Source organism: Siphateles boraxobius, unplaced genomic scaffold (genome assembly GCF_051911475.1).
Source record: "Siphateles boraxobius isolate OS27281-9 unplaced genomic scaffold, OSU_SipBor_1 139, whole genome shotgun sequence".
NCBI classification, from domain to species: domain Eukaryota; kingdom Metazoa; phylum Chordata; class Actinopteri; order Cypriniformes; family Leuciscidae; genus Siphateles; species Siphateles boraxobius.
This window is the reverse complement of record NW_027508743.1, coordinates 735,655-762,389: the sequence shown is the minus strand read 5'-3', so window position 1 is coordinate 762,389 and position 26,735 is coordinate 735,655. Positions and strand designations below refer to the sequence as shown.

Below are 26,735 nucleotides of genomic sequence, written 5' to 3'. Positions count from 1 at the left end.
GTAATATAGCATACTGACTGAAGCAGCTGCTGAACCACAATTTTATAAGTTTTTAATATATATATATATATATTTATATATATAATTATAATATGAATGAGATTTACTACCATAAAAGGAATTCGTCTTGGTGAAGCTTCCAGTAAAAAATAAGTTAATAAAAATTGTATAGTATAAGTGTATATTTGTACTCAATGACTCAATGTTAATGTGGCCTATCAATACCGACCTTCTTTGAAATATCTTCTTTTGTGTTCAGCAGAAGAAACAAATGAATACAAGTTTGAAACAACTTGAGGTGAGTAAATTATGACAGAATTTTTATTTTTGGGTGAACTTCTCTTTATCCGCAGCTTGTGTTTGCACTGCAGTCCCAAAAAGCTGCTTTGACATTAAATAAGGCCAAGAAAAGTGTGTATAGAAACTCCAGATCCATTCAAATAGCTATGTGTATGCTTTGGATAGAGGTAAATAAAAAATAAACGCAAAGGATGTACTATATCCTTATTAGTGGGTTCTATGAATAATTATAATCTCAATCGTGTTTTTTTTTTATCTTGATAGGTTCACATGTCACCAATGGATCAATACAAAGTCTCTCGCCACATGAGAGCAAATGTGTTTTATGATATTTGGCAAATCCTGTAGATGACTGTAAAAACAGTGTAATCAGTGGCTTTATGACTGAGTGAATTATGCCATGGTGCATCAGGGTGTCACCGCGCTCATTGCGCAACGTTTGCGCAGCGCGGATGGCTTGATGCGCCGCGTCCTTTTTCGATTCAGCGTGATATCAAACGTGAAGAACATGAGAGGAACAATGTGTCTATTTGTTTCAGCATAATCGCGAACATGGGCGACAGAAGCGAGAGGGGTTCGGGAAAGCACAGACGAAGAACCACGATCTCCGGAGACGCGGCGGCTCACGCGAAGCGCAGCGGCACAACAGAGACTCTCAGCGGGCAGGTGAAGGAGAAAGAGCCGAGACATGAAACATCCGCGAGTAAACAGAAGAATCACAGCCATGCTGGAGATGACACTTTCAGGTAAAAGATGCTATTTAAGCACTGTGTTTTGACTTGATATGTGCAGCGTCTGTTTCTTGATAGCGAGAGAGACGCTTTTACACAGTAACATACACATAAACAGACATTTATAGGCCTATCATAATGTAGGCATAGCATATTCAATTTCCATCTTCATTTGATATAAAGGTCTACAGAGGACCCAAAACGTATTTGGACACTTCAGTTACTAACATTTCTGCCTTACATTTTTAAGTACAATCAACTTGGAAGCCATTTCAACTTAAATTACATTAAACTGACTTTTAAAAAAACGTGTTGAATCTTGTATAACTATCAAAATAAGGATAACTTATTATAACTATAACTTATTAAAATGTAAAAGTTAAAGCAATGTAAAAACATATGTTGTCATAATTTATTGATCCTATCATTTTTTACAGTGTATATATAACACATATTTTTTATTTGAACATACTGTATTTGGATGTCACTGTCAAATCACAGTAAATTGTGCTCATTTTCTAGTTTACAAAAAATGGATCTCAATTTTGTTAAACATTTTCTGTATTTATATGTTTATTTAATTTCTAATAAATTCAGCATTTAGCAGACATTATACTAATTGAATTAAGGCGTTGTGCCTTCATATGCCCTGTGTAGAATGGCAGGAAAGTTCAGGGAGGTCAGGATTGAGAAATGGTGCAAGCAGTCACATCATTTATAGATATTTCAGTTCAGTTTCATGGGTCTCTGGGATCTACTTTGAGCTCTAGCCATCAAGGTCATTCAAATCTCCTAAACAGGGAATGGAAGTGAAATATCTAAAACAGCGCTGGTTCTTCTTTCCATGCAACAGAATACTAGCATTCTGCTTCCACACTGCAATACTGTATAATGCATAGTATTTTAGACATAGTGATAGTGACAATATAATGTTTTCTGGTTCAAGTGATAATTTTGCCAAATGTAGTCGATCGTCCTGGTGTTTCATCGAATCTTTAAATTTGGATAGTATACAGTACACAGTATACATATACAGTATACTGCAAAAGTAGAATGAGTAGTTCTGAAAAAAGCTATGTAATTAAGTATATATAACTCAAGTTTAACCCTAACCAGCAGATACAAGAGGATTCAAGACACAGAGCTCTTCAGGTAAAGGTGTGAAGGTCGAGCCACTCAATGAGCTGTCGTCACAACTCAAATCATTGATAAAACTGTCACTGATAAGATCAACATGACCCCAATCTTTAATAACTTAAGCAACCAACCCTTTTTAACTCACACACATTAAGAGCTCTCTTCCTGCATAAGTAGCCTATTGCTCAAACTCTAGGGCGTTTCATCATTGATTTCAACATTGGCTTGTCCTCAAACCGTCTCGAATAAGTGTCAGGGATGCTATGATGCTTAAGACACCCTTATATCTGCATTTATATTTAGCATTTCAAATCAAGTGTAAATGCACTCATGCTGCAGGATCTTTTCTCAGAACTGCTTTCTTTAAAGGGCTCCTATTATGCTTTTTTCCATGTTCATCTTTCTTTAGTGTGTAATGTTGCTTTAAGCATGAAAACTTTCCTCCAGCGGGAGTTATTGTCTATATCAGTGTCACTGTTTCTGAACTCCCTGAAACGCCTCCATTGTAGTCTTCAGTTTTCTTCCGAGGAACAAACATGTCACGATATTCATAATTTAAATAAATCATACGCAGAATAAAGTGGCGGTGCCTGGTTGACTTAGTTAGTAGTGTGTTGTAACTGGAAATTTCCCAAACAGGCTTGTAAGAATTGAGAAATCCCGGGCAGTCTGGTTGAGGAACGAGAGAAGACAAAGGACCTTCCTGGAATAACGTTTGACTCTCTCTTGAGAAACTAGGATCCCGAGTCAATCACCTCCTCAATGTTGTCTCTCTCTCACGCTGAGATCACCAGATATTCACCCAAAAATCTATATGGTTTAGTGTGAATAATTATCATACAGTATTATACATGTTTGGTATCATTTGAAATGTCTCAGTGCGACTGGTAAAAATGTCTCATTCCCAAAGAAGTAAACCAAAAGCTAATAAAGTTCTTAAGGGTTTAGAGATAACTTGCACACAGAGGAGTGGGTCCTCCAGGCAAATGGCATTCGGCTCCTAAAAAGGTGTAAACTCTGAATGCAAATTCCCATTGTTAGCAAATATTTACATTTGAAAAGAGGTTTCTGCCTTGGTCTGAGAATTTAGGGAGATATATAAGAAGGCTTGTGGCGATTTGTAACTCAAATTAGCCCGTGATGCTGAGTGTATGCAGGCATCATGCATTTTATAATGTCAGGTTTGCATCGTCTCTCTTTATTCCAGAGAATTTGATGTTTTGTATTTATTATCTTTGAACTGATTATGAAATTGGCATGATACATTTACCCGACATAATAAATTGTTACATTTGATTTTATTCCGACAGACTCTTAAATTGTTTTCCCAAGTAGATTAAACGGATTTGTATGTTATCGCAAGTTTTGCGTCAGATTAGTGACGACTAATATTTTGGCACTAATTCAAGTGTACGTGTTTTGCAAAGACAAGAAGTGAATTTCCGTTTAGTGCAGCAAAACTGCTGCTTGACCAACCTAAATCTGGGTGTCTTATCTCAGTTTTAATTTAATCTTACTTTAGATAAGTGTACGTGGGAAACCAAGGCATGGCCAATCCAAAGCTCATATAAGACAAGTAAAGTTGGTTGACTTATATCTGTAGTAGTGGCCATACCTCTGCCGGAAGTAAACGTTACTTTAATTTTAATTTCTCAGGTATTTGATCGTGAGACCCATGTTAAACAAGACCTCTGAGCCACATAGCTTCCTAATATGAACGGGTAAAATATAAGTGAAGAACTAAATGGAACAATCAAATGTATGGCTAAACTATTATATAACTGACCAATAACCAATTTAACAATCTAACTTAAATTCAGGTTGTGATAAAATGGAGTCAGATATAAAATGGATTCAGATAAAAGCTTAAATGGAATTAAATTACTTTGCCAGGCGGAAAGACGGTAACGCACAGAGACCTTCATCCGTTCTATCGGAAACATCCATTGGGCCGATCTAGACAGCTTACACGCTTAAAGCGCTTGACCAATCACAACACACTGCGCCAGTCGACCAATCAGAGCACAGTGTGCTTTTCAGAAGGAGGGGCTTCATAGAGACAGGAACCAAACAGAGCGTTACTGACAGACTGGGAAGAGATGAGCTGCAATAATGGAGAAAATGGGGAAAATAAGGAGTAATTGACGATGAGCCGTTGAATTATTGAAAAATTATGTACATTCGAGGTGGTAATGCGGCCACGACGCGAGGTGTATTTTCCAAATGTATGGCACTGTCCGGATAATCCGATGTTAGCCATGTCTCCGTAAAACAAAACGCACAGCAATTCCCCAGATCTCGCTGAACACTCAGCGAGATGCTTACGTACATGTTAATGTCATCTGCTCCTGCTTGACTCGTTTGGTCTGTCTCTTCAGCTGCCACAAGCTGCAGGAGTCGCTGCTCAGCTCTGATAGCGGATACAGCAACTACAGAGGGATCCTCAACTGGTGTGTGGTCATGCTGGTGAGTGTATACACACACGTCCAAATTATGACTCAAATCATAATCACATTAAATATTTTGATTCTTATTAAAGCTATGAAAGTTATACAGTTATGAGCGCTGAGTGAATTTCTCTTTGAATTTTGTTGTTTGATTTAACATCATTAACATTAACAGGCCACACGGGATATTCCATTACCTATTTAACCGAAAGCTAAATACCTTTTCACTTTAGTTTACTTCAGAGTTAAATTTTCCTGATAATTTACTCTATACCACGTCATTCAAGATGTTCATGTCTTTCTTTCTTCAGTCGAAAAGATATTAAGGTTTTTGAAGAAAACTGTCCAGGATTTTTCTCCATATAGTGACTTCAATGAGGTCCAACGGTTTGAAGGTCCATATTGCAGTTTCAGTGCAGCTTCAGAGTCTCGACACGATTCTTACACGAATCTTATCTAGCCAAACCATTGATCATTTTCTACAAAAAATAAACATTTATAAACTTTTTAAACACAAATACACGTCTTGCAGTAGCTCTGCGATGCGCCACACATTGCGTAATCACGTTGAAGGGTCACGCGTGATGTTGACTGAAGTACAGACCTAGTGTTTACATAGCGAATGTGCAAAGACTTAGTCAAACGCCCTTTACAAAAAAATAAATAAAATACAAAAAAATAAATAAATAAAAGGATGAGATCAGATGGAGTTTTTCACCCTATCCTACATTTTCCGCCTACGTTCGATTATCGCCTGACCTTTCCAATGTGATTACGTACGTAATGCGTGAAGTCGTGGATGTGTAAGATGAGCATTTGTGGTTAAAAAGTATATAAATGTTTATTTATTTTTTATAAAATGACCGATGGTTTGGCTTGATAAGACTCTTATTCGTCGACCGGGATCGTGTCGAGACTTTGAAGCTGCACTGAAACTGCAATTTGGACCTTCAAAACTCTCAGAAAAAAAGGTACAAATTCTGACACTATGGCTGTACCTTTTAAAAGGTACACCTTTGTACCTAAAGAGTGCATATTGGTCCCTCAAAGGTACATATTGGTACCAAAAGTGTACATATTAGTACCTAAATAGTACATATTAGAACCCTTTTGAAGGGTACTGTTCCAGTGACAGCTTTTGTACCTTTTTTTCTGAGAGTGCAGTCACTATATGGAAAAATCCTGGAATGTTTTCCTCAAAAACCTTAGTTTCTTTTCGACTGAAGAAAGGAAGACATGACATCTTGGATGATGTGGGGGAGAGTAAATTATCAGGAAAATTTTAATTCTGAAGTGAATGTAACCACCCTTCACCCGTGTCCCACTCGACCCGCTCCGTGCGGGCCTCGAACCCGGGTCTCCGGCATGAGAGTCAGGCGCTCTAACAAGGAGGCTACAGACTGCAGCCTCTAGCGCCAGAGTGCCTATTGAGATCAGAGGAGTGAGGTTTACTCGCACAGCAACTACTAGCTGGCCTCCGTTACACTCACCCCCCTAAACCTCACTCCCATCCGGGTCACGGCACCAATGTAACCCCCCTTCACCCGGGTCCCACTCGACCCGCTCCGAGCGGGCCTCGAAATCGGGTCTCCGGCATGAGAGTCAGGCGCTCTAACAAGGAGGCTAAAGACTGCAGCCTCTAGCATCTGTCGCTAGAGCGCCTATTGAGATCAGAGGAGTGAGGTTTACTCGCACAGCAACTACTAGCTGGCCTCCGTTACATGAACTTAAACATAATTAACATGATCTGCTGACTGTCACTTTAAGAGCTAATGCACAGACCGAATATACTGACACACATCCTAGCTGTTTTTCATCACTTTAGGCATAACTTACAGTTTATGTGAATACACGTCAAGTTTGGGCGCACTACTGTAAAGGAAAGGATCTTAATTTTTGAGTCCCCATAATCACTGAAAGCCAAAATCGAACCTAAAATTCGTTTAATTGCACATTTCACACATTTTTTGTCTCCAAAAAGCACCATGAACTCATACAACTTCAGTCCTCTAATGTCATATGATAGGTTGTTTTGTGAGGAACAGGTGGAAATGTAAAGGTCCCATATTGTCAAAACTGAAATTCCCTGCCTTTTTTTTCATGATAACAGAGGTCTAGGCTTTATGAAACTACTATATAAGTTTCAAAACAGTCGATCCACAGACAAATGCACACAGCCTGCATAAAGTAGCTGTGCCTTTTCACAAGCCTTCATGACTTCTGTATAAATGTGATGTCAGAACTACTCACTCACCGCCCCCACCAATGGTGGGTCACTCAGAAAACAACAGGCCAGTCAGAAGAGAGGCTCATGAATATTAAGTAGACAGGCCAAAATTTACCTGATCTTGGCAGAGCTCCTGGGAAAGGAGCTGTAAACATATATTGAGATGGTTTTTCGTACTTATACCTCAAATATATATTCTTAAGGACATCAAAACCTAAATTAAAACTTCAGAAAGTTGTACAATATGGGACCTTTAAGTCTTTATTCACTGAACAAAATCACATGGTTTTGGAGAAACATGTAAGATTAAGGTTTTGACTTTAGACTGTAAGATCACTGTCACCAGCGCTATGTTTAGGCCCTTGCTGTTACCTGAACATAAATAATGACACACTGTTGGCCGGTGATGTCTTTGGTCTGATCACAGCAGTTATTTCCGTCCGCTCTTCTGCTAGAGTCTTTCAACCGGTTTGCCCTCAGATGATCTAGATAGAACGACTAAAATCGAGAAGGAAACATCTAGTAATTCATCATGCATTTGCCGGACTGGTGGAGACTGTTCGCCCTTCATCACGGTCACACGCGTCAAGTTCATTCCCGGCTATTGGGAACTCAGTAGGATTGAGTTGAGTAAGAATTTGACCTTTATCCTCGGCTGCGGTCTCAGATAATCATATGACATGCAACACAATGCCAGGCGTATTACTTTGCTCAAGCAGTTCCAGAATCTGACTGAAGTTTCGCTGGAGATGTTGTGACAGGCTCGATTCACATGCGTTAACACATTAAACCCGGAGGGTGTGTATTCCTCCGCTCACTCTCTCTGTTAGCTTTACTCTGAAGAGAAGCAGCGTGGCATCCTTATCTCATCACTGTTGGAGATTTAATGCATTCATGTTGACAAAGAGAGTTCAGACTCATTTGCTGAGCAACACTAACAAAAATTACCATGCTTATATTGGCAGTTTTATATTATTAATATTATTTATATAATATTATAGTATTTTTTTATATTTTCAATTAGCTTCTTTAGTTTTTGTATTTTCATTTTTCATTTTATTTGGGGTTTTGTTTTGTGCTTTAAAAAAAACATAAATTTAGCTTCAATTTTATTTTTATTTCAGTTTTAATAATTACAGTACTTTGACTTAAACTTATTTATTTCAGTTATTTGCCAGTCCAACATTTTTTAAATTTTTAAGTGATTTTTTTTTCATCTACTATTTATGATTTATTTGTATATTACTATAATGTTAATATTAGTTTTAGTAATTTTAGTACTTCAAGTTAAACTTGTTTATTTTTTAGTAAGTTGCCATGGACACTTTTTTAAAAAAAAGACAAATTTTTTAGGTTTAAGTTTTTCAATATTTATCTTTTAGTGTTTTTTAATTAATTACCAAAAATCATTTTTAGTAGGTTTAGTTTTGTAATTTTAGTAATTCAACTAAAACTTTTTGTTAAACTACTAAAACTATTAAAAACATTTTTGACAATTTGAACAAAGCTGTAATAAAACATAATATTATATTAAAAAGTTAAACTTAAAAAAAGTTTTTTCATAAAATATTTAATGTCAGCTTTATCTCAATTACCGAAAACGATTACTGAATTTTATTAGTTTTAGCTTAAAAGTGATTTTTTTAATCTACTATTTATGTTTCATTTCAGTTGTATATTATTATAATATTAATTTAGTTTTAGTACTTCAAGTTAAACTTGTTTCTTTTTTAGTTACTTGCCACAGACACTTTTACATTTTTTTTTAAATTAGGTTTAAGTTTTTTCAATATTTATCTTTTATAATGTATTTTAATTATTTTGAATTGGTTTAGTTTTAGTAATTTTAGTAGTTCAACAAAAAAATTTTTTTAAACTTTTGAAAAATGTTTGTTAAACTGATAAACTATTAAAAACATTTTTGACAATTTAAACAGAGCTCTAATAAAACATAATATTATATTAAAGAGTTAAACTTAAAAAAAGGTTTTTCATAAAATATTTAATGTCAGCTTTATCTCAATTACCGAAAACGATTACTGAATTTTATTAGTTTTAGCTTTAGTTCCCAATAACAACACTGTTCATTGAACTTACAATATCATAACATACCATAATAGCAGCTGCATATAATAAATAAAAAAAACAGTTTTTGCTGAACTCTAATCAGAGATCTTTGTCTGTCCTAGAGTGACCTTTGACACACTAACACTAACACTGCCAGCCTATAAATACAGAGTGTGACATTTAATATGCTGAGGATGTATAAGCTAATTCGTCTCAGTCAGACTTATGATGATCTGTCAATCAAAAGACAAGCTGTCCTTCAAGTCAAATCCAGTCTGTCTAAGTCTTAAAGTTTCTCTTCTCTGCAGTAATGAGAAGTCAAACACTTCCGGGGATTACTTTAATGAACGCTCAGAAATGTCACGCGTCCTCTAAAAATAAACATCTATTTCACCCTGAACCGCGAGGAAATGGAGCAGCCTCTTCAAAGCCACGGAAAGCAAATCGCAGTTCTGAAAGCAATATTAATCCTCGCTTTGAAACGCCATCGCATTGACGTTCTCTGTGGGATTGAGATTTCACCTCGTGTTTCTTTACCATGTTCCCATGAAATATCCTAAAATGCTTTGAATCCACGAATGGATAATTATGAAAGTCAAGTATCAAGGCGGCTGCTTTTGAGAGATTTCTGCTGGAGGAAATTGATGGAGCGCAACAGTGTCAAACTCTCATTGAGTTTCTCCAGAGAGAAATCCTTTTTTATTTCAGTTATTAATTTAGTTACATCAATTATTAAATTAGTTTATTTCATCTGAAGCCAGAAATATGTCATCGTCCAGCTCAGTTCAGTTCTCATACAACAGCGGTGTGTGTGTGTGTGTGTGTGTGTGTGTGTGTGTGTGTGTGTGTGTGTGTGTGTGTGTGTGTGTGTGTGTGTGTGTGTGTGTGTGTGTGTGTGTGTGTGTGTGTGTGTGTGTGTGTGTGTGTGTGTGTGTGTGTGTGTGTGTGTGTGTGATGAAGCAAACCGACGTCCCACAGCCTTTAAGCAATTAGCATGGATCTATGTGCAAAACCAATTAGTGATCGTCTCTGAATGAGGTCAGGGTTGAGTCTGGCAACTTTCCCAACGCAAATCTAATCAAATGGCCTTTGGAATGAGAAAGTCTTCTGTCGTAAATCATCGCTTACAAGTGGTTCAAAGTCTTCAGGCCTTTAGTCTTGATTAAAGATTGCAGCCTTTGGGTGGTTTGTTTTGCTTTTGATAAATGAAATGACCAAACAATGAATTTAGTTGGAAAAAAAGCTGATTTAACATTCAAAACGAGTTAATTTCCAATAGTCTGTGTAGGTCCATGAACTGTACAAGACTGCTAACAGTGCAGAAAGCGACCGCATGGAGACTGAGGTCAAGGGTCAGAGGTCAGATGTGTTTTTCTGACTGGAGGGCTTTATCTGAGGTTGATTATATTGTTGTGCTGCAGACTTAGGTTAGGTTTCTATTTTAGAGTCATTTTATCGTGAACAAACACATGATAAACATCTTGAAACACAGTAGATTTACATACAAAATCATTTTTTGTTGTTGTAATATCCAAAAAGAAATGTTTTAGCGACGCATTTCAGATGAGAAAACTATGGAAGCTTGTTTCTGCCACAGAAAAAAAAGAAAGAAAAATTGATGTTTGTGAGATATAAACAATTCTGACATTTTTCTGAGTTTATAACTCGCAATTATGACTCTTTTCTCGCAATTTCAAGTTTATAACGCGCAATTATGACTTTTTTCTCGCAATTCTAAGTTTATAACTCGCAATTATGACTTTTTTCTTGCAATTCTGAGTTTATAACTCGCAATTATGACTTTTTTCTCGCAATTCTAAGTTTATAACGCGCAATTATGACTTTTTTCAATCAATTATGAATTTATAACTCGCAATTATGACTTTTTCTTGCAATTCTGAGTTTATAACTCGCAATTATGACTTTTTTCTCGCAATTATGAATTTATAACTCGCAATTATGAATTTTTAACTCGCAATTCTGAGTTTATAACTCGCAATTATGACTTTTTTCCCGCAATTTCAAGTTTATAACTCGCAATTATGACTTTTTTCCCGCAATTTCAAGTTTATAACTCGCAATTATGACTTTTTTCCCGCAATTTCAAGTTTATAACTCGCAATTATGACTTTTTCTTGCAATTCTAAGTTTATAACTCGTAATTAGGACTTTTTCTCGCAATTCTGAGTTTATAACTTGCAATTAGGACTTTTTTCTCGCAATTCTAAGTTTATAACTCGTAATTAGGACTTTTTCTCGCAATTCTGAGTTTATAACTTGCAATTATGACTTTTTTCTCGCAATTCTAAGTTTATAACTCGTAATTAGGACTTGTTCTCTCAATTCTGAGTTTATAACTTGCAATTAGGACTCTTTTCTCGCAATTCTAAGTTTATAACTCGTAATTAGGACTTTTTCTCGCAATTCTGAGTTTATAACTTGCAATTATGACTTTTTTCTCGCAATTCTAAGTTTATAACTCGTAATTAGGACTTGTTCTCTCAATTCTGAGTTTATAACACGCAATTATGACTTTTCTTGCAATTCTGAGTTTATAACTCGCAATTATTACTTTTTTCTCGCAATTCTAAGCTTATAACTCGTAATTATGACTTTTTCTCGCAATTCTGAGTTTATAACTCTCAATTATGAATTTTTGTCTCGCAATTATGAGTTTATAACTCGAAATTATGACTTTTTCTCCCAATTCTGATTTTATTACTCACAATTATGACTTTTTCTCGCAATTCTGAGTTTATTACTCGCAATTATGACTTTTTTTCGCAATTCTGAGTTTATTACTCGCAATTCTGACCTTTTTCTCGCAATTTCAAGTTTATAACTCGCAATTATAACTTTTTTCTTGCAATTATGAGTTTATAACTCGCAATTATGACTTTTTTCTTGCAATTCTGAGTTTATAACTTGCAATTATGACTTTTTTTCTCGCAATTCTGAGTTTATAACTCGCAATTATGACTTTTTTCTTGCAATTATGAGTTTATAACTCGCAATTATGACTTTTTTTCTTGCAATTGCGAGTTTATAACTAGCAATTATGACTTTTTTCTCGCAATTCCAAGTTTATAAATCACAATTCTGAGGAATAAACTCACAATTGTGAGTTATAAAGTTTGAATTGTGAGATAAGAAACAAGGTTTCATTATAAACAAATTATATTTTCTATACAAAAACGAATATATAAAATAGATAAGGATGTGGCAAAAACCATCTGAATCATCTCATTTTCAGTGTTTAACCTCAGATCCAATCCAGTCCTTTTGAAAGAAGAAGTGTAACTCTTGTTTTGCCTGCAGGGGTTTGACACAAATGAACCGAGTTTAAATGCATTAAATTGCTTTATTTGTTTCTGTTTCCAGGTTTTGTCCAATGCACGGCTGGTGCTGGAGAACCTTATAAAGTAAGTATATCATTAACATCATTTGTTGTTTAATTCATAATAAGTCGGCTATGGTAATTTGATTTCTCATGCTCACTGACTCTCTAATTTCTGGCTAATGATCCAGCTGAAACATCTGAATAAGACAGATAATGACTATGCCCGGCGGGAACTAAATGCATGTCTTTTGTTTCTTGTCATTAAGCAAACACTTTCATCCAAAGCAGAATAGTAGCGTAATCGCAGCCGTCCCCTGGAGAAATGCAAACTCTCCAGTTTATTGGTCGCTTCCACCAGGTGTTGAAAACATGAGCATTGGCTTCTGGGATTTTTCAGCCCAGTCTCACTATAGAAAGATTTGTTGAAATCACTAACCAGCTAAAGTAATTTTGACACTTTCCCTAACAAAAATCAGTAGCAAATTACAGTACATTAAAAACAACAGTTTTTCAATAAATTAAAGCTTATTATAATTTATTATCTTATTAGAGCTTTAACATTACAATATTATATTTGACCTATGGCTGATACGATATATATGATATCACACTATTTCATTTAACGATAGTAAAAACACGTTCATAACAATTGCTGAAATTAAGTTTATATTTATTTTGCATAATATTTACTGAATTAAAAATAAATAATTAGAAAATTAATATTACAAAAATTTACTGAACTTTATAAAAAAATTAATCTGTCAAATAAACAGATTTGTACTTTAGTTTGCATCCTTTTTAATTATGTAACCTATTATAGTATTTTTCGGAAATAAAGAAATTGTTAAAAATATGCTGAATAAAAAAATGCTGAATGCGAGATATTGGCCATGGCGATGTATCAGTCGACCACTATATATATATATATATATATATATATATATATATATATATATATATATTATAAATACAGTAATTATATGAAGCATTTATTCAAAACACCAACGATAGCAACAGCAAAAGTAATGCTTTTCCTAACAAACACCAATAGCAATACAATCAAGTTCTTTTTTAATGACAGCACTGTATGAATTACTTAAGTTGATTTTATTGATTAATGCTTTCATGAGTTTAACATATACATAATGCAGCACACGTGATAGAATATGATGAAATACTGACAGTAACTTTCATCTAACACGTTAATAGTGAGGCTACATTTGCCCTCCTGTCTTCAGATATGGCATTCTGGTGGATCCCATCCAGATTATCTCTCTCTTCTTGAAGGACCCCTACAGCTGGCCGGCTCTGTGCCTGATCATTGGTATGATGATTGTGTGTCTGTTTTGTGTTGTGTTGCTTAGGGACCATCAGCAGAGACGTGCAGAGCGGCTCATACAGAAGACATCATTTCACACCACATTTATGCTTTCTGTCATGCATAATGTTGTATCATAAAAATTTGCGTAAATTTTTAATGCATGATCAGTTCAATATGCCGTGTCTAATCTGTTTGCTTTTTCAGTTTCCAACGTGTTTATAATGGCAGCTTTGTACACAGAGAGAAAGCTATCCGTGGTGAGTTGAATGCTGGGAATGAACTGTGTGATTACTGACATGGGACGTTACTGAGAGGCTCACAATTATTACCAATTATACAAACCTGAATCGAATCTCACAAACCTGACGACATGTCCAGGTCTCACACACACACACACACACACACACACACACACACACACGCACACACACACACACACACACACACACACACACACACACACACACGCACACATGCACAGACACACACACACACACACACACACACACACACACACACACACACACACACACACACACACACACACACACACACAGACACACACACACTACATATATAAACAGTGTACACACACACACATATATATATATATATGACTAAAATATTATTTTCTTGTGAAATGTACTCCACTAATCTTTGTTTTATTACACAACAAATATTAAAATTTTTGTAATTCTTTTTTTTTTTTGCATTACAGAAATGAGAATGGGATTTTTCCCACAACATTCACATATCATCTTTTACATTTATTTATTTATAAATTTACAATAATTATAATATATGTGTGCTTGTTATATATATATATATATGACCTGGACATTTCTTTATGAGATTCACCTGAAAATGTTTTATTGTTTATTGAAAGTGAAAGTTCATTTGCCGATTCATTTTAATAAAGTCCTCTAATTGAACTTTCAGGGCACCATCTCAGAGGGCACGGGGACATTCCTTCACTCCATCAATCTTGCAGCACTTTTATTTTTCCCAGCCATCACCGTTCTCCGCGTGACCTCTATGACCCCAGGTATCTCACACACCTTCCACGCTCCTTCTATGTGCATATGTTCATACTAACACCTTTAAACCTGCAGTCTTATAAAGACACTGATGTTTTTAACTAGAAAACTATGCTTTTTAATTCAAGTAATTTGTCTTTAATTAGATTTTCATTATCTATGCAATATCAAGATGTATATTGTTCAATTTAATGACAGAAAATGAGTCATGGATGTTGTTCTTAATTGACTGATTAGTCGGCATGATTTAATATATCAGTCTGACAGTAATCATTACTAACCACAATCTATCACTACATTTTGCAACTATGTTTTGTATTATGTCTTGCATGTAAAGTTGCGTGTTTGTGGCGTTCTTGTGTTGTTCACTGTGTGTGTTTTGCAGTGGGTGGTGTCGTGGCGTTGGGCGTCTTCACCGTTCTCTTCCTGAAGCTTTACTCCTACAGAGACGTCAACAAATGGTGCCGAGAAATCAGACACGCCAAAGCCCGAACCCTGTCGCGCTCTCACTCCTGTGAGTCTAACAACTGCTCAACAACTTCATCAGATCACACACCTGACATGCTTTCTGAAACACACTCTATGCATGAATACAAACGCTCCTAGATACGCAACTGCCGTGTTCAGGAGTGTGTCATTGAATGAATCCTAATGCAATGCAAGTATAGCATGCATTAGAGTTAACATTGGCTTTAGCAGGGAATTTATCTGTCTGAATTTATCACTCTCTGTATGAATGCATTTTTTGATTTGCATTATAGTTTGCAAAATTAAAAAAACAGTGGCAGGTTTTTACTGAAACACACTATGCATTCATGCAAACGCTTCTAGATACGCGATAGAAATGTGTCAATGCATGAATCCTAATGCAATGCAAGTATAGAATGCATTAGAGTTAACATTGGCTTTAGCTGTGAGTTTATCATTATTCATATGAATGCATTGTTTAGGTTTGCATTGAAGTTTCAGCAAAACTTCAAACTAACCTTCAAATGCTGTCAACCCAACAATCAAAAAATGTCTTTCTCCTGTCATTGGGTTTTTGTTGTTTTTAGTCTCTTGGCAGAGAATATCTGAACGTATTGTGTGTGTGTGTGTGTGTGTGTGTGTGTGTGTGTGTGTGTGTGTGTGTGTGTGTGTGTGTGTGTGTGTGTGTGTGTGTGTGTGTGTGTGTGTGTGTGTGTGTGTGTGTGTGTGTGTGTGTGTGTGTGTGCGCGCGCGCGCGCGTGTGTGCGCGTGCGTGCGTGCGTGTGTGTTAATGTTCAACTTTCTCCTGTAGGCCCGTCTGTGCACAAAGCCAACGGCACAACCGGATACACACACGTGACCTATCCGGGTAACCTCACACACAGAGGTCAGTTTCTGCAATCATTACATAAACTGAACCCGATGGAGAGTTTAATAACTCTCAGTTATGGAGGAATTGCTTTGGGAATTTGTTTCTAGCTGCAGAAAAACAAAATAAAAACGGCAATTGAGAGTTTATACTTATCTCACAATTCAGAGAAACAAAATCTGAATTGTGAGATATAAACTTACAGAGCCCCACATATGGCATGCAGAAAGAAATATGTATTTAATACTGACTTACTAATATTTTAGCTTGTTTTTCTAAATTATGGCCTAATTCATTCCCTTGTTTTAGTTCAATCTAAAGTACTGTACAACGTGGCAAAGATTTATTTAAACAAGACAAATTATTATATCATACACACAATTTACTTAAAAAGAGGGAAGGAATTAGTAAATGTGGCTGCAATTTATTAAAACGAGGGAAGGAATCATAATATCATGCTCATGTTTTATTTTAAACAAGAGAACTAATTTGTTGCCATCATATATATATTTCAGTTCGCATGTCATGTGCCGGGCTCCACATTAACTTGAAATTGCGAGAGAAAAAAGTCACAATTGTGAAATCACAGTTGGCTTTTTTATTTTTTATTCCATGGCAGAAACAAACTTCCATTTGTAATGAAAACGGACATTATTTATTTATTTACAGACATTTATTATTTCATTTTCGTCCCAACTCTGTGTTACGAGCTGAATTTCCCGCGCTCTCCACGGATACGGAAACGTTTCTTACTGCGCCGACTTCTGGAGATGGTGAGATCAAGTTTATGAGAGCAGAAGCAAACCGGAGAACCTCTTGAATGTCATGCACGTTTCCTTCTTTCTTGCAGCTGTTTTTAATGCAGCTAATGGTTGGATTAATACAGCAGGTATGCAAAGAATTCGTAATAAAACAAGGTGATTTGTATAAACGACGTGATGTTTTAATGACTCTTTTTTTGTCTTCTGATAGTGGATGGTTCCGACGATTCAGAACTCAATGAAACCCTTTCAGGTAGAATCTGAATTTAATGGTTTAACGCTGTAAGCCTGACACAAATGTAACAGTTTATTGAACCTTTAAGAGATAGCCTACTTGCATATAGCGAGAATATGGAGCTCACTTCATTCAGAGGCCCAAACTGAGCAAAAATGTGCAATTTGGAGCAGATGCTGATATTTATATGGCCAAATATTAAGATGAAATTATGATACAGTAGCTTTTAATGTAAATCAATGAGATATTTATAACAGTAGATACATAAAATGCATATTAATATCAGTTATCACTCTTTAGCATGTAGTCTTTATCTATTTATCATTTTTATCTACTTATTGATCATATGAGTATCTTTCTCTTTTAACAGGACATGGATTTCACTAGAATAGTTGAACGTCTGCTGAAACTAGCTGTAAGTGTGGCGAGAAACAGACGCAAACACAGACAGATGCTGTTGATGTCATGGATGCTGTTGCTATGACTTCTGTTGCTAGTGCTTTTGCAGGTGCTATATATATATTTATATACAGTTTGGCTTATTATACAAAAATATTTGACCGCAGAGCGCCACAATTGACCAATCAGAATCAAGAATTCCAAGCGGCTTGAATTTTGCACGACAACGGTTGCTGTTGCTATTGTTGATGTCATGTTTGTGGCCCCTCCTCCTCAGAGTGTCTAATGGCACAAGCCCCGCCCCTTCTCCCTGTCCCTCTACAGGTGCCCAATCATTTTATCTGGCTCATCTTTTTCTATTGGTATTTCCACTCCTCTATGAACTTCATAGCTGAGCTCATGCAGTTCGGAGATCGCGAGTTTTACCGAGACTGGTGGTGAGTGGCTTCCTCCATCCAGAGCTGGTTTACTCTTATCATACTTCAGTATGTTTTACATGTACATCACATCAAAAACTAATTTAAGTTAAGGCCTGTTCACACCAAATTTGATAACGATACCTATAATGTTAAATAAACCTTCTATGGAATTGCAAGAAACTGTAACGATATTGTTGGAATATATAACAGCCAATCAGAATCCATTCTGCTTTAAAGAGCTCAAGCATTTAAAGCGGGAGATGAAAAAACTTCAGCATGCGATTAGAATAAACAGAACAATATCGTCCGCTTGTGTAGATGCTAATGTAGTTATCGTAATAGTTATCTATTTTATGAATGGGCTTGCATTACTTTTGGTGTTACTGGTATTATCACTGAATGCTAGGATGCATTACATTACAGAAGTAAAATAGCTTGCAGATACCATTTCACAGAAATTTTTCACATTTTGTGAATACTGAGCTTTATATTCGCAGGAACTCTGAAACGATTCCCTACTTTTGGTCGAATTGGAACATTCCTGTTCACAAGTGGTGCCTACGGTGAGATGGGATTATCAATTAATATGATTAGATGTGTCTGTTATTTGTGCACCAGTGGTGGTTTTCTTGCTGCCCCTTTACGTTGATATCACGACAAAAATCAGTTCTGAGGAAAGTTTGTGGTATCTGTTAGATGTTTTCTCGTTCTCTTCCCTTCAGACACTTTTATAAGCCCATGTTGGTGAAAGGCGTAAATAAGCTACCGGCTCAGATCGCCGTGTTCTTCCTGTCGGCATTTTTCCATGAGGTTTTACTGCACACTTATATTGCTTCATTACAGTTTACAGTCACGTTTTTTCCTGTGTATTAATAGTCCTGACAATATATTGTTTAATTTTGCCAGTATTTAGTGAGCGTTCCTCTAAAGATGTTTCGGCTCTGGGCGTTCCTGGGTATGATGTTACAGGTCAGTCTTAAATACCACATAATGCTTGTTAAACTCATCTTTAACTCAATAACCTTGAAACTGTGTTTTGTACTTTTGGTAGCTACTGTTTAATGCCTGGTTCAGATTACACGATTTTTTTTGTCTTTTACGATAGTCACTGTGTCAGATTACACGATTTTGACTCCTAAAATCTTGTCGTGTCGTGGACAAGAAACATGTCAGACTACACGTTGCTTCCTGACCAGTCATCGCGTGCCGTCTTTAACGATGCGCGTGATGTCATTGAGAAGGCGAAACTATAGCGAGTGACTTCCGGAAACGAACGTAAACAAACAATGGATCTGGCGATGAGTGTTGTACTCATAGATATCATATAGAGACTAGATGCCCTATTGGCCGCTGTGGCGCAAGAAATGCGGCCGCCATATTAAGCAGGTCATACTCCTATTTGCGTTGCATAGCAGCAGTAGATGCCAGAGCACTGTGCAGCATATTCCTGCTCAAATCGGCGGACCATCACTCGGGATTTACTTTACACAAGTAAGATTTAACATTTAACATTACCGTACTAATAGTTGTATTTTGTGAACAAAATATTCAATGTGTCCTGTATCGTAGCTACGTGTATGACCTTTGCAGCAAAAAAACCCGCGTGAAAATCAGTTCGGTATTCAGTGAGATATGATTAATTAAATGCGCTGGCAGCTCATTGCACCTGCCAAACAGATTACACTGAGCGGAGCGGGTGACCGGTTTAAGATGGCGGCCCCACGGCTCGTCCGCGACAATAGGCAGTAGCGGTCGATAGGGCGTCTATCTATATGATGTCTATGGTTGTACTGGCTGTCCTGTGTTCAGAAAACTTAAAAAAAGAAAGAAAACCCGACAATGGACACGTTCCTGGATTGCTCGAAGAGGACAGTATTGGCTGTCAATCCTCCAAAGAGAACTTGAGGTAAAATATTGTTTTCTTACGAACCTTTCCTCCATTTCATAACTCCACCTAGTAGCACCATCGTCTCTCTTTCGTGTCGCCATTTTTGAAAGTTGTGTACGAAAAAACTTCTGTGCTCACATTGGTCAACCTCATACATGTGACGGAACCCGTCGTGGACGACCGTTTAAAAAATTAAACATGCTAGTCTTTTTGTCGTGATGTCGTGAAGCAACGCAGACGCGACGTAGGTTGTCGCCCACTATGACACACTATACGAGATAATACGATCGAATCTTGCGTCCCGACGCCCCTTTGTCGTTTACGAATCCCCACGAGACCCTACGTCAAACGGATCGTGCCAAAACCGGGCTAAAATCGTGTAATCTGAACCAGGCATAAGATCTATTTAGATCTTATTTGACCAAATGCAGACAGTTTGTGGCTTTAGGGGAAAATGGGTCTAATATTGGACCAGTATCTACTGGCATCCCTCAGGTCTCAATCTTAGGACCCTTTTACTTTATACTTATTCCCACTTATTCCCGAACTCTAATTAAGTATAATTTTTATGCTGATGAAACACAGATCTACATTCATTGTAAACACAGTTAAAGTGAGGCTGTCTCATTGCTCACTAAATTGATTTCTGAGATAAAATCATGGATGGTTAATAATTGTCTTTGTTTTTTTCTTTTCTTACTACCGGTTAAATTTAGAGTTGATTTTAAAGTTCTTATGCTTGCATACAAAGCACTTCACGGACTGGCTCCGGAGTATTTATCTGTTTATCTTTTAACACCATATACAGTATATCCCAACTATAACCGAAGCTCCTTTAAGGGCACTATTATGGAAAATCGAGTTTTATTATGAACATCAAATAAAATGGAGCCATTCCTCATTTCACTTCCTGTTTCAGATCCCACTCGCCTGTTTCGTTGGCCGATTCTTGAGAGGAAACTATGGGAACGCGGCCGTCTGGATGTCGCTGATCATCGGCCAGCCGATCGCCGTTCTGATGTACGTCCACGACTATTACGTGCTGCATTATGGGAGTGCGTCAGAGGGCGTCGCGGCATGACGCACCATTTTCTGCAATAACCGAGATGTTGAATGTAAAAAGAATGCATATATTTTTCGAACGGAAATTTTTAACAGACTTCAACCCAAATCAAATGTGATTATTAGTCAGAAGGCACGTGGAAGTTGAGCAGACATGTTTTATCACGTGCAATGCAATCAAATCAAACACTGCCGAGTCAAAGCAGCACGCCATCGCAATGCCTTCTCACTAATGTTTCATACTTGACATTTTCCTACTGATCAATTCAAAGAGACAAAATCAAAAGTGCCAAAAATGTGGTGTTTTTAATTTTTCCCAATGCATTTCAGATGGACACTCATTTGTGTCTGCAATACAAGTGTAATGTTTTTTACTATTTGTGCTGTTGCTTTAGTGTGTGATTGATTGAATCTGTGAGCCTTTGCACTTTTTTCAAAAATGCATGACATTTGTGAACCTTTCAAAGGTTGAAGATTGTAGCTGCTTTTATGTTGATTTCAATACTTGCTGTCAATTTAAGTTTCCATAATGATACATCAATATTGTGTATGAACTTTGTGAAATTGTTAAAGGCAAAATATTTTTGGGCCATTTTAATTGCCTGGAATATTATTTCAATGGGATTCAAGGTTTATCTGCTCTGTTCATTGGCCAAGCACCAATGGAGTCGAGACATCGAGATTTCAGTTTCCGTCCGGCATGATTTTCATGATAACTTTGGAAATCTAAGATTCCTTAAAACAATACCCATCTTTCCAATGTCATCAAAAGTACGTTGTATGTCTACTAATCTGAATTTTATCACTATTTCAAACAAATTTGCATCAAACAGTCTTGGATTTTTTACTACCAAACCAATTGTAAGTACCGTGTCAACGAACACCAAATAAGAAGTGAGGATGTTTTTTTTTTTGCCAATTCTTTTCTTAAAACTTAGCACCAGACCTTAGGTTGCTCAATTATTGTAAATAATGATTTATATATTCTTTATATCTTTTGTCTGCTGCTGCAGTGCTTGGTCCCATTATTGATTTTTTCTGGTGTAAAATCTGTTTTAATAGACACTTTCTATCAATAACATCATCTTTTTATCTCATAGACTATAATTTATTGATCTAGATAAAACTTTTATGCTGACTCATAATTCACTGTGGTTATGATAACACTGGGATGTGAATTCTCTTTATTTCATTGAAACTGCTGCAATAAAACATATGAGAGATCCACAGATTTTTCCTGTGAAAGCCAAAGTTTGTAACTGAAGACACGTAATGTTTTTCCTTGTGTGCTTGTGGCAGCTCATGTTCCAGTTGAATAAATATTTTAAAACACCAGCATCTCAAGCTCTCTATAAAATATGGAGAAAATAATTAAACAGACCTCACTTTGTGCATATAAAATATTTATTTAGCAGATGGAAACCAATCACACAGATCCAAAACAACACTTGAAGAACAACAAAAAGATACTAGAAATCCGTCCAGTATGAACATGTGCAGATAAAACGAAGCAATCCAGTCTGCTCCTTCACTGCTGTGGAGAAGATGCACAAGATTAATACACATCTCTATAGAAACGTTGAGTTTGCACTAGAGCAGCTCACCTTTGCTTTGTTTTGTACTGGTAAATAGAGTTTAAATTCAGCGGGGAGCTCGTCCTCGGAGTAGAGCCGGTCAGAGAAGTAAACCCTCCTGATGCGACAGTTTGCGTGAATCTGAAAGACACGAGGAACCCGTTAATCATCTAAACCCGTTAATCACAGCTTTTCTCATACTTGCTTTTACAATATAATTATCACTGACCACAGGACACACAATGTCATATGCAATATGTTTGTCTGCTAAAATATCATACTTAATACTGAAAAACGTTCATTGCTAACCTGTAAATAAATAGACTCTTTTTGTTAATAACCTTTTATCAGAACCATCCCACATATACATTATATATATATATATATATATATATATATACACACACATATATATACATATATACAGTATATATTGATATTGGCTTGAGACTGGTATTAGAAGCAGATCTAATCAAGGTTTGCTGAAAATAAAAACTCTTTGTATTGGCAGATTTTAAAGGCACTTAACAGTTAATCATTCTTTTTTCTTTTCTTTTTGTATTAATGGCTGAATCTCAGAAACAAGAGCATTCCCAAGTCATATTTCACCCCAAAATTACAGAGGAAAATAAAATAAACCTTTAACAGTATATTCTTACACACAAGCATATATGTATATATGTGTGTGTGTATGTGTGTGTTTGACAAAATAAACATTTATAAATATATTTTTTAATTATATGTGTGTGTGTGTGTGTGTGTGTGTGTGTGTGTGTGTGTGTGTGTGTGTGTGTGTGTGTGTGTGTGTGTGTGTGTCTGTGTGTGTGTGTCTGTGTGTGTGACAAAATAAACATTTATAAATATATATATTATATATATATTCTTTTGAATATAAATAAGCTCAACTGTCCATTTATATTGTATATATAAATATACAGTGTGTATTATTGAGATTGTAAAGAATTTTGCATATGCATATATATATGGATGGGAATCGAAAACCGGTTCCACTCGAGAACCGGTTCTAAATTTTACGATCCATCGATATTGGATGCCCTCGACGTTAACGAGTCCTCTTATCGATGCTCCTGCTCTGAGTCAGCCATAGTATGTACAGACCGTGAACTCACAACTGTCCCTTTTGTCCTTTATCAAGCACCATAGCACCGCGTCCAAAGATAATCTTTGTCCTGCAAAGTCTTATTTGATCAGTGAGTAAAATTGTCTCTCTCTGGTAATGTAGATGAACCGCTGCGCTTGTGACAGGGCGCATGTTAAACTGATCGAGCAGAGAGAGAGAGAGAGAGAGAGAGAGCCCCGGTCGCGCGCACGCACTCTCTCTCTTCGGAGCAAGGCGAAAGTAGGCTTCACCGTCTCAAAACTAAGCGCTGTCTTCCTCTCTCCCTCGCACATATTAATCAAAATAAACGACACGATGGTAAGGTAGGGAGACTAAAGTTTTATGTGGAGCATTCGGAGATTTGTTTTTCCTGAATTGCCGCTGGGTGTGAATTGTGCTAAAATACGTTGCCTTATCTTCTCTGAAAAGTCTTCCGCACATTCAGCTGACATAATCACACTTCAAATAAACGAAAAAAAAACGATCCAGTGATGAAATGTTTTCTGTGATGACACATATCTTGTGGGATGTCCCAACTGGCGGGATAATCACACAACGCGCACACGTCCGATAATGACACGTCCAATTCGCGAACCAATGACTCATTTGAACCGATTCGTTTTAATGAATGGTTAAAACAACTGATCTTTCCAACACTGAACTCACGGGACGTTTAATCGGTGTATAACTAATCTGTAACACTTTACAATAATGTTCCATTTATTACAGAAATTACATAAAAAGTACAGTTTGCTTAGTCAAGTGTAAGCATTAAAACGACTTGTTTTCCCCCCGAAAAAGACTACTTTTTCCCACACAGTGCTATCAGGAATCGATAAGAGAATCGTTAAAGAATCGGATCGATAAGCAGAATCGTTAGTGGCATTGATATTGATAAAATCTTATCAATTCCCATCCCTACATATATATATATATATATACATATAAGATAAGTAAATACATAAGAAATTATGTATTATTGAAATTGTAAAGAATTTATATATCATGGTAATATGTTAAACTGCTAAATTTATGGCAAATGTTGTATTATATAATATTGTATTACAATATTTCTTACTGTCAGTGTCATAAACAAAAAATACACTGTCAAGTCTAGCAATTGAGAACATCTTGTTCATGAAAATATCACAGTTCAAAAAAGATCGTATTAGTCGTAAAACAGATGTGGTGTTTTTTTGCTGTTGATTTAGTGGTGAGTGTGTTTGCTGAGCTCACCTGCACTCTCAGAGTCTCGATGTAGTTGGTGCCGTACGCTCGGCGTGTGAAGTCTGACAGGTTGAACTGGATCTGGTTCCAGCCGTCGTCGAGCCTCATGGGCATCGTACAGATGAAGGGCTTCACGCGGGTCGTGCTCTGATAGTTACTCGCCCTGAACCTCCGCCGCACGTTCTTATCATCCAGCACCTGACACGACACTTCTGTCATATAGAGCATGTGCTCTGCTTCATTTGTTTATGGCATGAATGGAAATATTATCAAGACCCTACCTGAACTTCAAATGTGAAATACTTCTTGAGGTTCTTGATGATCATGACGAGGAAGGGCAGTTTGATGCCGAGAGTTTTTTTGGGGTCTGCGGGACACGTGATGTAGGTGGTGCTGTGGAGAGACACACACGGGTCAGGAGGATCACACAGACGGATGGACACACACACACACACACACACACACACACACACCTGACGTTCGTTCCCTCCACCTCCAGCACCAGAGACTGGATGTCATTGTCTGTGATGCGTTTGATGTGTCCGTTTCTGACCTGCAGGGACATGTTCATTTATTGAGTTAATGCAAAATGCATAATTCACATCTAAGTTACATAAAGCTCTCTATCCTTTAGTTCATTCAACCTGAATATATAATCTATACATACATATAACATAATATTAAACATTTATCATTTAATTTAGTTTAACTTGATGTGTGTGTGAGTATGAGTGAGTGAGTCTGTGTGTGAGTCTGAGAGAGAGTGTGTGCGTGTGTGTGTGTGTTGTGTTGTGAATGTGTGACTGAGTGAGACTGTGTATGAGTGTTGTGAGTCTGAGAGAGAGATTGTGTGTGTGTGTGTGTGTGTGTGTTTGTGTGTGTGTGCTGTGAATGTGTGACTGAGTGAGTGTTGTGAGTCTGAGTGAGTGTTGTGAGTCTGAGTGTGTGTGTGTGTGTGTGTGTAAGTGTTGTGAGTCTGTGTAAATAAACACAAAAAGCAGATGAAAATGCTTGAGCGTTAAGTGATTTTCATATTCATATAACGTTAACTTACTACGGTATTTACGAGGTACTCGATGGTAACGTTTTCTTCAAAAAATGCCACAACAACATCATTATTATGGTCATGTTCAAAACCCATAATGTTGCCATGGTAATACCACAGTACTTTTTGCGAGAATGTGTATAATGTTATCCAGGTCCCAATGTTCTTACCTACTTCAGATCAAATGTAACGTTAGATGATAACAACTTTAATTACAGCCTAAATGTCATGTGTGTAAGTTAGCTGTCCATAAGCCACATCTGAGCTCGCTCAGCCCATCTAACTTAACATCATCATTTCCGGCGTGTGCTCACCTTCTTGTCCCAGATCTGCAGAGGTTTGCTGCCGATACTGTAGAGGATGGACAGGAATCCGCTCTGGAATGTGTTTTTGAACATAATCCTGGAGTTTTAATTTAAGTAAAATCACACCATACACTGTTTATTCTGCTTTGAACGCGTCCGGCTGGATCGCTGCGCTCCAGATCTCGGGTTCCGCCCGAGTGACAAACACTAAATAAACTTATACATCAGTTATGAGAACTAAGGAAATGTATAACTCGTTAATAGTCGCGTCCGATCCGAGTAATCTCCAGCAGTGACACCGACGAGGTTTTTCCTAGTTTATTTGGCAGTTGCTAGGCGACGTGACGTTATCTGGTTGTCACGTCGGACCCTTTAATGTTGACACGGCTGTTGCTATAGTAACGGGGTGTCCCAGTCCCACTAGTGCACGACTGCTAGTGTGACGAAGCTTTATCATAAAGCAATTCATATATGAATTATATATATGTTTTAATATAGAAAATTTGTTTAAAATAGGTTTATATGGAGTATAGATTGTCTGTATTGTTTAGAATTGTCTATTAAATATATAATAAATAGTGCTGTCTATAATATACGTACACACATACTCGCAGACACACACACACGCACCCTCTCAAACACACACAGACACACTCACTCTAGCACAGACACTGACACTATCTCTCACACACACTCACATACTCTCAGACACACAAACTCACGCACACTCAGTCAGACACAATCACTCAAAGACACG

At 36.8% G+C, this 26,735-nt stretch overlaps 2 protein-coding genes across 3 annotated transcripts; one reads left to right on the top strand and one right to left on the bottom strand.

The window, feature by feature from the left end:
* The first annotated feature begins 674 nt into the window (after nt 1-674).
* Nucleotides 675-22,042, top strand: dgat1a (diacylglycerol O-acyltransferase 1a). Its single transcript, XM_077230067.1, has 17 exons — nt 675-1,046; nt 4,547-4,634; nt 12,291-12,331; nt 13,488-13,573; nt 13,775-13,827; nt 14,510-14,615; nt 14,993-15,121; nt 15,887-15,961; nt 16,613-16,716; nt 16,794-16,832; nt 16,916-16,957; nt 17,310-17,354; nt 17,663-17,775; nt 18,255-18,320; nt 18,480-18,567; nt 18,664-18,726; nt 20,565-22,042. The coding sequence occupies exons 1-17, from the start codon at nt 853-855 to the stop codon at nt 20,724-20,726; spliced, it is 1,494 nt and encodes a 497-aa protein (XP_077086182.1). The 5' UTR covers nt 675-852; the 3' UTR covers nt 20,727-22,042.
* Nucleotides 22,043-22,093: 51 nt separating this feature from the next.
* cfap20 (cilia and flagella associated protein 20) lies at nt 22,094-26,302 on the bottom strand. Of its 2 annotated transcripts, none has more exons than XM_077230065.1 (6): nt 25,988-26,302; nt 25,102-25,181; nt 24,910-25,021; nt 24,638-24,826; nt 22,312-22,422; nt 22,094-22,241 (listed from the first exon to the last, which is right to left on the bottom strand). In XM_077230065.1, the coding sequence occupies exons 1-6, from the start codon at nt 26,069-26,071 to the stop codon at nt 22,236-22,238; spliced, it is 582 nt and encodes a 193-aa protein (XP_077086180.1). In that variant the 5' UTR covers nt 26,072-26,302; the 3' UTR covers nt 22,094-22,235. The 2 variants fall into 2 exon arrangements, with proteins under 2 accessions (XP_077086180.1, XP_077086181.1); XM_077230066.1 differs by having other exon boundaries at nt 22,094-22,238; nt 25,988-26,188.
* Between the last annotated feature and the right edge of the window lie 433 nt (nt 26,303-26,735).

Excerpts from the sequence above, each read along its gene's own strand:
- cfap20 (XM_077230065.1), bottom strand. The coding sequence starts at position 26,071 with ATGTTCAAAAACACATTCCAGAGCGGATTCCTGTCCATCCTCTACAGT. Across the intron at positions 25,182-25,987 it reads TGCAGATCTGGGACAAGAAG|GTCAGAAACGGACACATCAA; the intron begins GTGAGCACACGC and ends ATGTCCCTGCAG. Across the intron at positions 22,423-24,637 it reads TCGAGACTCTGAGAGTGCAG|ATTCACGCAAACTGTCGCAT; the intron begins GTGAGCTCAGCA and ends CGTGTCTTTCAG.
- dgat1a (XM_077230067.1), top strand. The coding sequence starts at position 853 with ATGGGCGACAGAAGCGAGAGGGGTTCGGGAAAGCACAGACGAAGAACC. Across the intron at positions 4,635-12,290 it reads ACTGGTGTGTGGTCATGCTG|GTTTTGTCCAATGCACGGCT; the intron begins GTGAGTGTATAC and ends TTCTGTTTCCAG. Across the intron at positions 18,321-18,479 it reads GTTCACAAGTGGTGCCTACG|ACACTTTTATAAGCCCATGT; the intron begins GTGAGATGGGAT and ends TCTTCCCTTCAG.